The 13,668-nt window shown below is 34.4% G+C and overlaps 1 protein-coding gene across 6 annotated transcripts in view; it reads right to left on the reverse strand.

Annotated features, from left to right (window-relative positions):
- The window catches only part of ASCC3 (activating signal cointegrator 1 complex subunit 3), a 379,520-nt gene that overhangs the window by 190,055 nt on the left and 175,797 nt on the right, over positions 1–13,668 (reverse strand). For 5 of the 6 annotated variants that reach the window (XM_074187242.1, XM_074187239.1, XM_074187240.1 and 2 more), the window contains 2 exons: positions 10,800–10,991; positions 10,284–10,508 (listed from right to left, as the gene is read on the reverse strand). In XM_074187242.1, coding sequence (XP_074043343.1) covers positions 10,284–10,508; positions 10,800–10,991 — 417 coding nt within the window. Of the gene's footprint in view, positions 1–10,283; positions 10,509–10,799; positions 10,992–11,426; positions 11,745–13,668 lie in introns of those variants that run through there. The other variant, XM_074187244.1, reaches the window with a different exon arrangement.

Here is a 13,668-nt window from a genome sequence, read left to right on the forward strand (position 1 = left end):
ATGTTTTATACTTCACATATTTTTTGTAATTCACAAAAACCTTTTTTTAGGCCTGGATTTGTGATTTCATAGGTGTATGTAAATTCTATCAGTTCAGAACAACTGTTTTGGAAGTTAGTCTTAAAGTACTGCCTGGAGATTGGCCTTGAATTAAGTCTTCTTGATTCCAAGGCTATCTCTAAATCCTCTATACCATTATGCTGCTTAATAAAAATAATTTCATGAGAGATAATGACATTAAAAAAGGTAAATGAGAGAAGGACGAAATGATCAATTTTGACAACTCCAAAATAGGTAGAAATATATTTTAGACAATATAAGTGTTAGAAAACAGAAAAATTATAGTAACAAAATAATTATGATAGGAATAGTACAAAAAGACAACAGATATGTAAGGAGTCACTTTTCCTTTAATTGAGGTATTCCATGTAAATTTTTTAAAAATGCACATACAATGTATATAGTGTTCTCATTCAATAACTTGATCCTTCAATAACAAAAATTACCCCATCAAACTTGTAAATATTTTATGACCACTCACTGATGTTCATAATACATTTTTCCAAATATCCAAAAGAATGTATATCTAAAATAATATTAACAAAAAATTATAGATAGGACAAAGGTCACATTCCAGTATCTCAATCCTTTTTACATCTAATTCCTAAAATAATCACAAAAGAAAAAGTAAAATAAATACCATTATTTAACTATGTGAATAAGAGTTATGTGATGACATCAATGATATTAAAAATCTTTCACCGCTGTTCACAAGTGAAAGGGATTAAGAGAAATGGCAGGAAAAATTAGAAAAAAAAGACATTACACACACACACACACACACACACACACACACACAGACACACAGACACAGACACGTTTATTCACTGCAAAAAAAAATGTGATTTCAAAACCAGGAATAAGAAATACTCATTTGCATCAAATTTGATAAAATGGAAGGATAATTTGTAATTTTTATTCTCTTAAGGATTTCCTTACAATAAGGGGGTATTAAATCCTATAATGGGTTACAACAAGAAAAGCTTTACAATTTCATTCCCTAGAGATCTTAAATAATAGTACAGACTAGATTGTTTTAAGGGAAGTCAGTTTGAAGGCAAGATTTAAAGATTAGATGTTTTCTTAAATTCTTTTGCAAATGTACTAAAGTTATGAAATATTTTCTTATCATGGAATATAATAAGATATTTTTGAAACAATAAACCACTTTAAAAGTAACTTTATGAACAACAAAAAATTACTTTGCCTTTAGTAAGAAAAAAAAAAGATAAAAGAATTTAGAAAAATACAGTTCCAAGTCAGAATGATAAAAGAACAGGGAAATGGACTACAATTAGCAGAGTTTTGCAAAAGGGACTTCTGGATATTTACAATATCTGCCCAGTAATAAAAGTGCAGCTTTAGATACCAATCCTGGATCGCCACCTAGTGATAAAAATCAATAACTACTTCTAAATTGTTGCTGAAGGTAAGCAGTTTCTGAAAATCATTTGTCTGATGAAAATCTAATTTTACAATACCTTCCTATAATGAAACTTAGGTAAGTGATAATTCATTACCTTGTTAAATAAAATAGGATAATAGATATTTTGTCAAAAATCAAATGTGCTATACTTTATAATTCATATTTAATTTTAAAATGCATTAAAAAATGGGTTTTAAATTTTTTAAAAAGAGACATCATAAATTTATCTAGTACTCTCCAGTCTACTCAAAAAATTACTTTCAGGATTTTTAGAATTCTAAGTTTCAAAACAGAAAAACAGGAGAACTCAGCAGCTGTCAAAAGTGATTTGACTTGTAAAAAATCATTTCTCAAAGTATTTTTCCCCTCTTGAGGGTTCAATCCTTGAAAAGATAATGTAAGTAACATGGAGAGGTGGGGTTAGACAGGAGTAAGGTAGAATTTCATGATGCCTTCAATTAAATCTAATAAATACAACCCCCCCCCCCAAGTCTGGAAGATGTTTTATCTCTTTCTTCCTTTATTACACAGTCCATGATATATAAAAGAAAAAGTGCTGATCATCCATTCCACTTAATGCTACCCTCTAGCCCCCCGTTGACACAGTTTAGCTTAAATTTGTCTTCTCCATATTGGTACTATCAAATATATACAATATTTTCCTAATGGTCTTTTATCTTGGTTTGTAGGAATGTTGGGTTACAATGCTTAAAAGTGACAGCATTTAGAAGGCTAAGGAAATCTAATGACAGATTTTTTTTAAATGATTTTTATTTGGCACTCACTAGCTTGTATGACCCTGGGAAAATCATTTAATCCCTACTGCCTCACAAATAAATAAAAATTAAAAAATCCTAAAAGATAGGGATCAAACATTTGTGTACATAGGGTACACTAAATATTAAACAATGATGATTTTTCCCTTAAAGACTCTACTGACTAAACAACTTTATTTGATTCTATTGTAGTTGAATTAAAAATGAATGCTTTATTTTTGTTTACTTTGGTTTTTCAAATAAATAATCAGTTTTTAGACAGTTACATTTTCTTCTCTTTTATTTCAAAAATGTATTCTTTGAATCTATCTTTACCTATTTTCTGAAAATATATAAACCATACTAAAGAATGACCACAACATTAAAAGTTATTTTTCATACTTATTCTCTCTTAGGCATTTGAGTTTTGTTATTTTGTGTAACAAACAGATTCAGGATTCTTTTATGAACAGTCGATCTTGCTTAACAAGCTAAGGAAATTTGAAAAATACAAAGTCATGTAATGGGTTGATAAATTTGTCCTTATTCAATGATTTAAGAGGAATACAAAGAATCCTGCCTTCAAAGTTTCAATTATTTATTTGATGCAATAAATGTTCAGGATATCTTGTTTAAGTCTAGGTTGGTTCTAGATGGTCTCTTTCAACTCTATAACTAGGATTCTGAATGTTTTATGCAACTTTTGGTATGTACGATAGGTTACTACCACCATTTCCCCATGATATTTTGTATCATTTGCAATTTGATTCAACTAAAATGGCATACCAAGTTCTATTAATAGCAACAAAGAGTGATCTGGATTTTTTCCTTATAGTTTTTTAAAAAATCAAAGATGACATAGATAGACTATAGATTTTACAGTCATCTGAATTGAGAGTTGTTAATTTCTTCTTGATCTCGTTACCCTTTGGTTGGGTATAATAATAAAAGTATTTTCTATTCTTTTAATATCTTTATCTCATTAAAGTCTTAAAAATTAATCTCTGAGCTATACCTTAAAAAGTATATTTCTTTTGTGTCACATACTTGGTCAGCCAAGGCACATTGCCTCATATTATTTTCTTCTGAGTCATTGCCCTATAAAACCATTAGGAATTAAAATGTTAAGTTTAAACACAATTGCTCTACAGCTACTAATGATGACAACAGATTTATGAAGAAATGCTGAAAAATAAGTTCTACTTCATTTCTATCCAGTATGTTCTTTCCAATTTCAGTCATAAATAAGCAATTATTAATAGTTTATTATGTGACAAATATTGTGCTAAGAGCTGATAAAAAATGTAAAACTAGTCTTCCCTTAATAGGGAAGATTACATATAAACAACTACATACATAGACACATTCTAACTACTGGGTAAATAATAAAACTCAGAGGACTAGCACTAGCGTAAAGGGATATCTAGTAATTTTTTTTTTTTTTTTGCCAAAGACAGGATTTTAACTAAGAGTTGAAGGAAGCCAGCAAAGTCCAGAGAACAGGGAGAGCATTATAGTAATAAGGAATAGTGGTTATGGGTTACAGAGTATGAAGCAGGGAATAAGGTAGTTTTAAAAGTCATATCTGATCCTATAAGAAGTAAAAAAAAAAATTACTCAAGTTTATGGAATTGTGACTATGTGTATGTGCACATGAGAGTACAGGGGAACTTTTAAAAATTTTTTAAATTTATTTAAGGCAATGGGATTAAGTGACTTGCTCAAGATCACACAGCCAGGTAAATATTATGTGTCTGAGGCCGACTTTGCACTCAAGTCCTTCCGGGGCTCTATCCATTGCACCATGTAGCTGTGCCCTGGAAGGACACTCTTAATTCCCCTTCACTTCCCACTGGATTGCACTCCTTTTGACTTGCTTGGATCTTTCCACTCTGTTCCCAGAAACCTCATTATCACTGAGAAATCTCATCATCATCATCAGACTTGATATTCACACCTCAGCAGTTTCTTCTGTTCTTTTTGGGGGAGTAGAACCCAAGTCAGCTATCTTTTCCATGCTTACCTGGTTAGAGTACTTGAACATGTTTTTGTGATTTACCAGGGAACACTATTTCATAAGGTTCCAGGTCCAGTCAGTCTATGGCCTCTGCCTTTTTTTCCTGAGTCTTAGCAGGTAGCCCAGGATTTTAGACTAATATGTTACACATGGCCTCTCCCTTGACCCCTGTACCAACATGGATCCATTCTTCAGTTCTCTGGTTTCTTTCTTTGCTATAGAGTCTTCTTCACTATTCTTAAGGCCATTTTCAGGCCAAGTGCACTTTTGATTCCTGTTTGCTTCTTTCTGATATGAGGGTGGGGAGGGTGCCTCTTACATCTCAGGTGACTATGTTACCACCTGCCATAGGGGTAAACATCATGGGAGGGCCTTGAAAAGTCTAATTACCTCTCTCCTTTGAGGAACTTTGTTTCAGGCACTGATAATCTTCCTGACTTTATTCATCAGTGGTTAATATATGGTTACAGTCTCATCCTTTCTCTATCCCAGTGATTCTGAACCCTAGGATGTCACATTACAAACCCCTTTTCCTGTCCCATCTACTTGATTCCATACTCCCATCCCACTCAATCCATCCTCTTGTATATCTTATCCCTCTATCTGCCACTATGCTGCTATCCTTCCATTGTGTTTTCTGGAATGTTTATGTGATCTCTGGCCACCACTACTTTCTATTAGACAAGGTTATGCATTTTCCAACTAAAGTCATTTCTGTGCTTGGTTAACATTAGTGACTTGCAAATCTTAAGGAAATATACTTGAAGGAAGCCCAAAGGGCAATGGAAAGGCATGGAGGAAATAAAAATGAAAAGTATTTCCAGTCATGTACAACTTTTTCACTGAGAAAGACCAATAAAAGGAATATTTAAAAAAAAAAGAGGTTCCTCTGATTTACTAAGAAAAGCAAGAGGAAGATCTACAAAGAGAAATTCTATCCAAAATAAATAAATATAAATAAAACATGGGAGCTAACCTAACAAGATATTGTTAGAACTCAAAACCTCAGAAACAAATTTTTACTAAACAATTTTTACAAAAGTTGATTCAAAAAGTTTCTGTTCAGGACAGATTTCTGCCACTATACTAAAGCTGACAGTAATACCAAAAATTAATTTAGTGATTTAGTGTAATATCAATCAAAATACCAGAGGATCATTTTTTTGGATCTAGAAAAATGACATAATTAATTTTAGGGGAAACAAAAAAAAGCAATCTGGCATAAAATTGATTTAGACAAGCATATTATACCATATTTCAGAAGAATTCCCAAAAGATATATGACTTAAGTATAAGTCACATCATTAAAAAATAATTGTAATTTAAAATACAGAACAGATCCCAAAAGATTAAAATTAATATGAAGATTAAAATAAGTACTAATAAAATTAAATTAAAAACAATCTGCATGAACAAAAATAAGAGTAGAATGTGCTGTACGGGGGGAAATCTTTTTAACAAATATTTCTGATGAAAGTCTAATCTATTACCAAAATACGTAAGAAATAATAGCTTATGGTCTTTATCTTCAAAATGGAATTCTTGCTTCTGGATAATGAAAAGGGGAGAAATAAAATATTATTTCTACCAACTGAGAAGCTAAGGAATAGGAATTATGAGATCTTGGTTTGGGTCTAGACATTGCTTCTTGCTAGAGGTATAACTATAAATAAGTCAATTAACTTTTATTGGTTTTTTTTCATAAAACCAACTCTTGGTTTTATTTATTAATTCAATAGTTTTCTTGCTTTCAAGCTTATTAAATTCTCCTTTAATTTTTAGATTTCTAATTTGGTATTTAATGGGGGTTAATTTGTTCTTTTTTTTTAGTTGCATGTTTAGTACATTGATTTACTCTTTCTCCAATTTATTTATGTAAGCATTTAAAGATATAATATATCCCCTGACAACTTCCTTGGTTGTATCCCATAAGTTTTGGTATGTTTTCTCATTATTGTCATCATCTAGGATGAAATCATTAATTCTTGCTATAATTTGTTGTTTGATGGACTCGTTCTTTAAAATGAGGTTATTTAATTTCCAATCAGGTTTAGATCTATCTTTCCCTGGCCCATTATTGCTTGTGATTTTTATTGCATTATGATCTAAGAAGGATATATTCATTATTTTTACATTTCTGCATTTCATTGCTAGGTTTTTATGCCCTGATCAAATTTTATTGCCCCCGTGGTCAATTTTTGTTTAAGAGACATGTACAGCAGGAAAAAAAACGTATATTCCTTTCTATCCTTTTTTCTCCCAAGGTCTTTCATGTCTATGTTTTCTAATAATCCATTTACCTCCTTAACTTCCATCTAAATATGAGTGCGAGAGGTTGAGGTCTTGCACCAGTAGACTTTTGTTGTCTATGTCTTCCTGTAACTCATTCAACTTCTCCTCTAAGAATTTGGATGCTGGGGCGGCTAGGTGGTGTAGTGAATAAAGCACCGGCCCTGGAGTCAGGAGTACCTGGGTTCAAATCCGGTCTCAGATACTTAATAATTACCTAGCTGTGTGGCCTTGGGCAAGCCACTTAATCCCATTTGCCTTGCAAAAAAAAAAACCCTAAAAAAAAGAATTTGGATGCTATACCACTTGATGCATACATATTTAGTACTGATTACTGTCTATGGTACCATTTAGGAGGACATAGTTTCCTTCCTTATCTTTTTTTTTTAGGTTTTTTTTTGCAAGGCAAATGGGGTTAAGTGGCTTGCCCAAGGCCACACAGCTAGGTAATTATTAAGTGCCTGAGACCGGATTTGAACCCAAGGTACTCCTGACTCCAGGGCCGGTGCTTTATCCAATGTGGCACCTAGCCGCCCCATCCTTATCTCTTTTAATGAGTTTTATTTTTGCAGCTGTTCTGTCTGAGATAAGAATTGTTACCCCTTGTTTTTTTCACTTCAGATGAAGCAAAATATATTTTGCTCCAACCTTTTACCTTTACTCTATATGTATCTCTCTGCTTCAAATGAGTTTCTTGTAAGCAGCATATTATAGAATTCTGTTATTTTTTTCTGCTATTTGCTTACATTATATGGAAGAGTTCATCCCATTCACATTCAAAATTATAATTACTAACTCTGTATTGCCCTCTGTGCTATCTTCCCTCTTTGTATTTTTCCCCCTTTTTTCACTTTATCCATATTTCCCAATATTTTGTTTCTGGATACTGCCACCTTCAGTGTGATTGCCCCCTTGTGTCCAACACCCTCCCCTTTCTTTTCCCTTTCCCTTTGCTCTTTCTTACTTCCCTTCCTGCTGTTAGTTCTTCTTTTCCTCCCTCCTCCCCCTTTCCCCTCTTAATACTTGAAAAGTAAGACACATTTCTCAACTTAACTGAGTGTGTACATGTTAACTTTAAGCTAAATCTGATGAGAGTTAAGATTCAGGCAGTTCTAACCTTCTCCCTTCTTCCCCTCTATTGCAATGATCCTCTGTACCTCTTCATGTAATGATTTACCCCATTCAATCTCCTCTATCCTTTAGTCTCTTTACTATTGCCCTTTTTAAGGAGATAATGTTTTTAAATCATTCTATCAGTCATGAATAAGTCATGAGTGTCCATTACTTTTGGCTAAATATATTCTCTCTAACAGAATTACAATTCTCAAGAGTTATGACAATCCTTCTCCCAGGTGGGGATATGTCAGTTTCATCTTACTGGATAGCAGATTTTTTTCTTTACCCTTTTAACCTTTTCATGTGTCTCTTGAGTCTCCTTTTTGAAGTCCAAATTTTCTAATTGGCTGTAGTCTTTTCATCAGGAAAAGTTGTAAGTCTCCTATTTAATTAAATGTCCCTTCTTCTTCAGGATATCACATTCCAGGCCCTTCTATCCCTTAATATTGATGCACCAAGGTCCTGTGTAATCCTTACTGTGGCTACTTGGTATCTAAATTGTTTCTTTCTAGCTGCTTGCAGGATTTTCTCTTTTATCTGATAGTTCTGGAATTTGGCTACAATATTTCTTGTTGTTTTCAATTTGGGATCCCTTTCCAGAAGGGATCGATGTATTTTTTCAATAACTATTTTGCCCTCTGGTTCCATGATATCAAGGCAATTTTCCATCACTAAATTCCATAATTTTGAGTCCAGGTTTTTTTTCTCTTCAATGCTTCCAGGGAGCCCAATGATTCTTATGTTGTCTCTCCTGGATCTATTCTCGAGGTCAGTGGTTTTGCTGAAGAGGTATTTTACATTTTCTTCCATTTTCCCGACTTTTTTGTTTCGTTTAACAGATTCTTGTTGTCTCATGAAGTCATTAGTTTCCATGAACTCCATGTTTTTTAATAGAAGAATTTTCTTTATTTATCTTTTGTAAGTCCTTTTTCAATTGTTCAATTCTGTTTTTGAAGGAGTCTTCCATTTGTCTAATTGAGGATTTGAGAGAATTATTTTCTTTTTTTATTTTTCCAATTGAGGTTTTGAGAGAATTATTTTCTTTTTACATTTGTCCAATTCTATTTTCCAAGGATTTGTTTTCTTGTTGCAAGGTATTAATTTTTCCACTTGATTTTTAAACTCCTTCCTGATTTCTTCAAGGAAATCTTTCTGGGCTGGAGATCAAATCATATTTTCCTCAGAAGTTCTAGATCTGAGTTAGGATCTTTACCTTCTGGGTAGTGACCCCCCCCCACTGGCTTTTCTTCAATTTTTCTAAGATCTTGTGTTAAGGGGAGCGGCTGGTTCACAGAGGTTTGGTGTTGAGATCCCTAGAGGCTTTGCTCACTGAGTTTAGTAACTCCAAGTGGGCCAGCCAGTAGGGGTACTGGTTGCTTTCTCTGGAGTGTCTGTGACCTTGATTTGAGGCCCTCTCCCTAAGTCTAGAGGGGGTGGGAGGAGCTGCAGGGTCTGAATTATACTTGAAAAATGCAGGCTGTGTCCTGGTGTGAAAATGTTAATCTCCCTATTCAGCCAAGGGAGCTCTGCTGCCCATACCTGAGTTTGGGGGTGGGGGTGAGGGGTGTGAGGGCCATTACTGTGTTTGTCCTGGAAAGAGGACTCAGCTGAAATGAAAGTATGGAGCCCGCAGTCCTCTCGATTAGCCAAGCAAAACGGATAGATGTCTAGCCGCACTGTGCAGCTCTTTATTCTGGAACTCACCCTTCAGCCCTGCTGGAGGCTCCCTAGACTGCCACTCCCACAGCCGACGTCTCTGTGGCTGATCTTAGGTTAGTTCCAAGTCTCACTCCGCCACCCCAGGGTTGGTTCTCTGCTCTCTGCCCCTGGCTCACGCAGGCTCCCCAGAGACAGTCCCTGTAAGTAAATGTTCTTCTCCTAGCTTCTTTTTCTGGGTTTTGTTTACCAAATTTCTGCTAAGAAGTTTATTTCACATTATTTCTGAGGGAAAACTAGGAGATCTTAGCACAGTGCCTGACTTCTCTCCACTATCTTGGCTGGAAGTCATATTTAATAATTTTATAATTAAAAAACATTATATGTCAAATAATATTTTCTTCATGGAAAACTGATTTTTAAATTTTTTTTGTGAATATGCATGTGAAACTCTAGAATTTTTTTCCATCCCAAAAGAATGTGAGGAATGTTTGCTGGAAATCAAAGAGGATGGAGACAGAGATGTAGAAACCTTACATTTTCAGGCAACTTCTTTGTAATTTACAGTATCATTACTTAACACTTGTATACTACATGTATATATGTAGATCATAAGAGGTTATGATAATACTTTTCTGAATAATGATATTCATAGTTTCAACAAAAATATGATGCCAATTTTGAAAAAGCCTGACTAGATGAGCATTATTTTTTATTGTTTTATCAGACTTCTTCCCAAGAATATATAAGTCTTTCAGCTAGCTAAGGTATCTAAGATGACAAGTTATCATTAATCAGATCTTACCTCTGGGGCAGCTAGGTGGCACAGTGGATAGAGCACTGGCCCTGGAGTCAGGAGGACCTGAGTTCAAATCAGACCTCAGACACTTAAATAATTACCTAGCTGTGTGACCTTGGGCAAGTCACTTAACCCTACTGCCTTTCAAAAAAAAACAGATCTTACCTCTGCATTCAGATTATCTGCAAGACTTTCCAAAAACTGGCTTTCAATTGGATTTTGTTGCGTAAGTAGGGTCAGGTAATGGCTGAGTTTATCATGAGTTGTTATGATTATTCCTTCCCCAAATTTATCAAACTGAGGTCTTCCAGCTCGACCAAATATCTGCATGACATCTAAAATTCCAAGGTCAACAAAAGAACCTCTTTTTGCAGCATAGATTTGTGTTCCCTGGTTAAAGAAAAAGTTAATAAAAATTAACATAAACATATGCAAATATAATCCTGATGAGCTGAATGCTGAAATTGGTCAAATATGGTAAGATTTCAAAAGTGTACTTTATCTAATCCTAATATAATTGATGGTAATGTTCAATTTTTATAATGCATGCTAGATTCTCAATGGAAAAAAATCATTTAAAGTCAATCAGAACACCTAAAACACAATATTTTTCAACGAGAATGGTTTTATAGGTCTATTTTAAAATAAATGCACATCCCTGTGAGAAGGATAAGCTCTTACCTTAATGATAACAGCATGAGCAGGGAGATTGACACCCCATGCTAATGTAGCTGTACAAACTAGAACTTTGATATGTCCATGAGAAAACAAATTTTCAACCAAACTCCTATCCTGACGAAGCATTCCAGCATGATGAATACTAAAGCCATCTGGAAACATTTCTCGTAACTGCTTATTTCTTGACTTTTGTACCTGCAATAGGTAAAAAACAGAACTTGAAGTAAAAAAAATTGTTTCTATAATTTCTATAATTGAATATTACATCTACTCTCAATAAAGGTCCCTTGGACAATTTAGTGTCAGTTTTTCAAATTATAATCAACTCTAGATCATTTAATGAAGCTAATAGTAAAGGTCTTCTAAAACTAGTTAGAGCCTATGAATAAACTTTTATGACTGTGCCAACTGGAAAGTTTTAGAGATGGAGATAAATGATGATACCAATAAGGAGCTGATAATATAGTCTATAATAAGAATTCTTAGTATTTTGATGATTGTATTTCATAACTGACACAAGTGAAAAGACAAATACAATTTTCCTGAACTGACAAAACAGAGAAGCACCCACCAAAAACCCAACAAAATAAAAATCAATATGTGACAATGAAATATGTAAACAATATTCCAAAAGAAAAAGCAAGGCTATGAAAGGGAAAGTAATTATGATTAGGTGACTCCTGGAATCTACAAGAAAGATAGCTAAATGGTGAATATGAAGCTCGCCGGGCAAGTGTGAGGGACAGCCATGGAATGTCTGAATAACAGGGAAATAAGTGGTACCTGAAGAGAAAGAGCTGACTGTACAGGCAAAATTTCATTTTAAGAGCTTCATAGGGCAGCCATATATGCCTTTTAGTTGAATTTTGTTGTAATGCATGTATTGCTAGAAATCATACTCCTAGTCTTCAGACGGTAGAGGCAAAGGAGAGCTGATTCCCAACCTCCCTGTAGTGAGACAATAATTGAAAAGAAGCCTGAACCCAGTAGGGAAGAAGAGATGTGTCATGTGCTCCAATCATCTCTATTCTTCTAAGTTCTTCTATCTGAACTCCTAGGGATTCTTTTGGGAGTCTTTGGTTTTTTTTTAATCCTACTGATTTGACAACAAAAATGTGAAGTTAGCAAGTATTTATTAAGCACCTACTTATGGAATAGGTACTTTGCTAAGCACTGGAGACAAAAAGAAAGGCAAAATACAACAGTCCTTGCTCTCAAGGAGCTCACAGTCTAATGGGGGAGACAAAAAAACTATTTCTCTTCTCTTTATACATATGGAGAAATAAATAAAACACCCAAGATGAATTAGAGACCATCTCAGAGGGCAGCACTAGAAAACTGGGAAAGGCTTCTTGCCATAAGTAGCTAGGTTATATGGTGGATAGAGTGCTGAAACAAGCAGAAAATGAAGGACAGTGTCAATAGATAACACAGTCTATGGATGCAGGGCAGTAAAATGGAATAGGTAAAAGGGAAGGCAAGCTATGAAGGACTTTAAAAGAAAGAAGAATTTATACTGACTTCTTGAGATAAGAGGAAGCCACTGGATTCTACTGAAAGGGGGATTGGTGCTATGACATGGTCAAAATTGTGCTATAGGAAGATCCATTTGGCAGTTCATTGGAGGACAGAATGGAGTGGGCTCCCTTTAGGTTAAGAGATCAATCAGAGAGTTACTGCATTAGCTTCTGTGTAAGGTGATAAGGGTCTGCATCATGATGGCAGTGTAAAAGAACAAAAGAGATACCAGATGCTGCAAAAATCAAACCAATAGCATTTATCAACTCACTGGATAGGGGAATGAGAGTGAGAAGTTAAAGATGACACAGACTGAGAGCCTGGTTAAACAGGGAAGGTGATGATACCCTCAACAGTAAAAGGACAATGAGCAAAAGAAGAGGGTTAGAGGGAAAAAGTAGTGAATTCATTTTTGGCACACTGATCTTAAAATGTCTGTGGAACATCCAGTTCAAGATGTTTAAAGGCAGTTGGATATGTGAGTTTGATAAAGAGACTGGGGTTGGATACATAGATGAGAGCTGATTAGAAAAAGTGAAATATACTGGGAGAAGAGAAGAGGGTCAAGGAAAGAGTTTAGGGGACACCTCCAGTAGCAAACATGGCCTGGCTGTAGTTCCAGGAAAGGAGACTGAGAAAGAGCAGTCAAAGAAAAATGAGAGAGAGAGAGCAATGTCCAAAAAAAAAAAAAAAAAAAAAAAAAAAAAAAAAAAAAAAAAAGCACGGGGAAAGGAAGAGTAGGAAGAAAAGATTGCTCAACTATGACAAAGGCATAGAGAGGTCAAGAAAGATTGAGAAAAGACTGATACCTGAGAATCAAGAGATCAAGGGTAATTTTGGAGAAAGTGATTTCAAAAGAGTGATGCAGTTGGAAGCTAGGCTGCAGAGAGAGCTAAGAAGAAAATGAGAAGTAAAGAACTGAAGGCACTGAACTCAACTTGTTTAGATATGACAGGGGAAGTATTATTCTGGAAGACAATGGGGATGTATAGATTAAGTAAAGGTTTTTGTTTTGTTTTATTTTTTGAGATTGTCTAGTATGTCTGAGATGAAAATGTACATCTAAAAGTTAAATTAATAGCTACTTGATAGAAAAGGTCACTTTCGCTTAATTCACCTTGGCTTTCTTTTTCCTTTATCTAATGTAGTGAATACTTCATAAACTGAATATTTGACCTAAGAGATTTGATACATTGAAAGGAACCCAATATAGTTGCTATATTATTATTATTATCTATTAAATGTAGAGAATTTACTTTATACAAATAATGAAACCACAGTTATGAACTGGACCTTAGACCTACTGACATAGTCAGCCATCTAAGATAGTTAATCTATACAAGGTTTTTCAACT

The sequence above is a fragment of the Macrotis lagotis genome, chromosome 5, assembly GCF_037893015.1.
Source record: "Macrotis lagotis isolate mMagLag1 chromosome 5, bilby.v1.9.chrom.fasta, whole genome shotgun sequence".
Taxonomy (NCBI): Eukaryota; Metazoa; Chordata; class Mammalia; order Peramelemorphia; family Peramelidae; genus Macrotis; species Macrotis lagotis.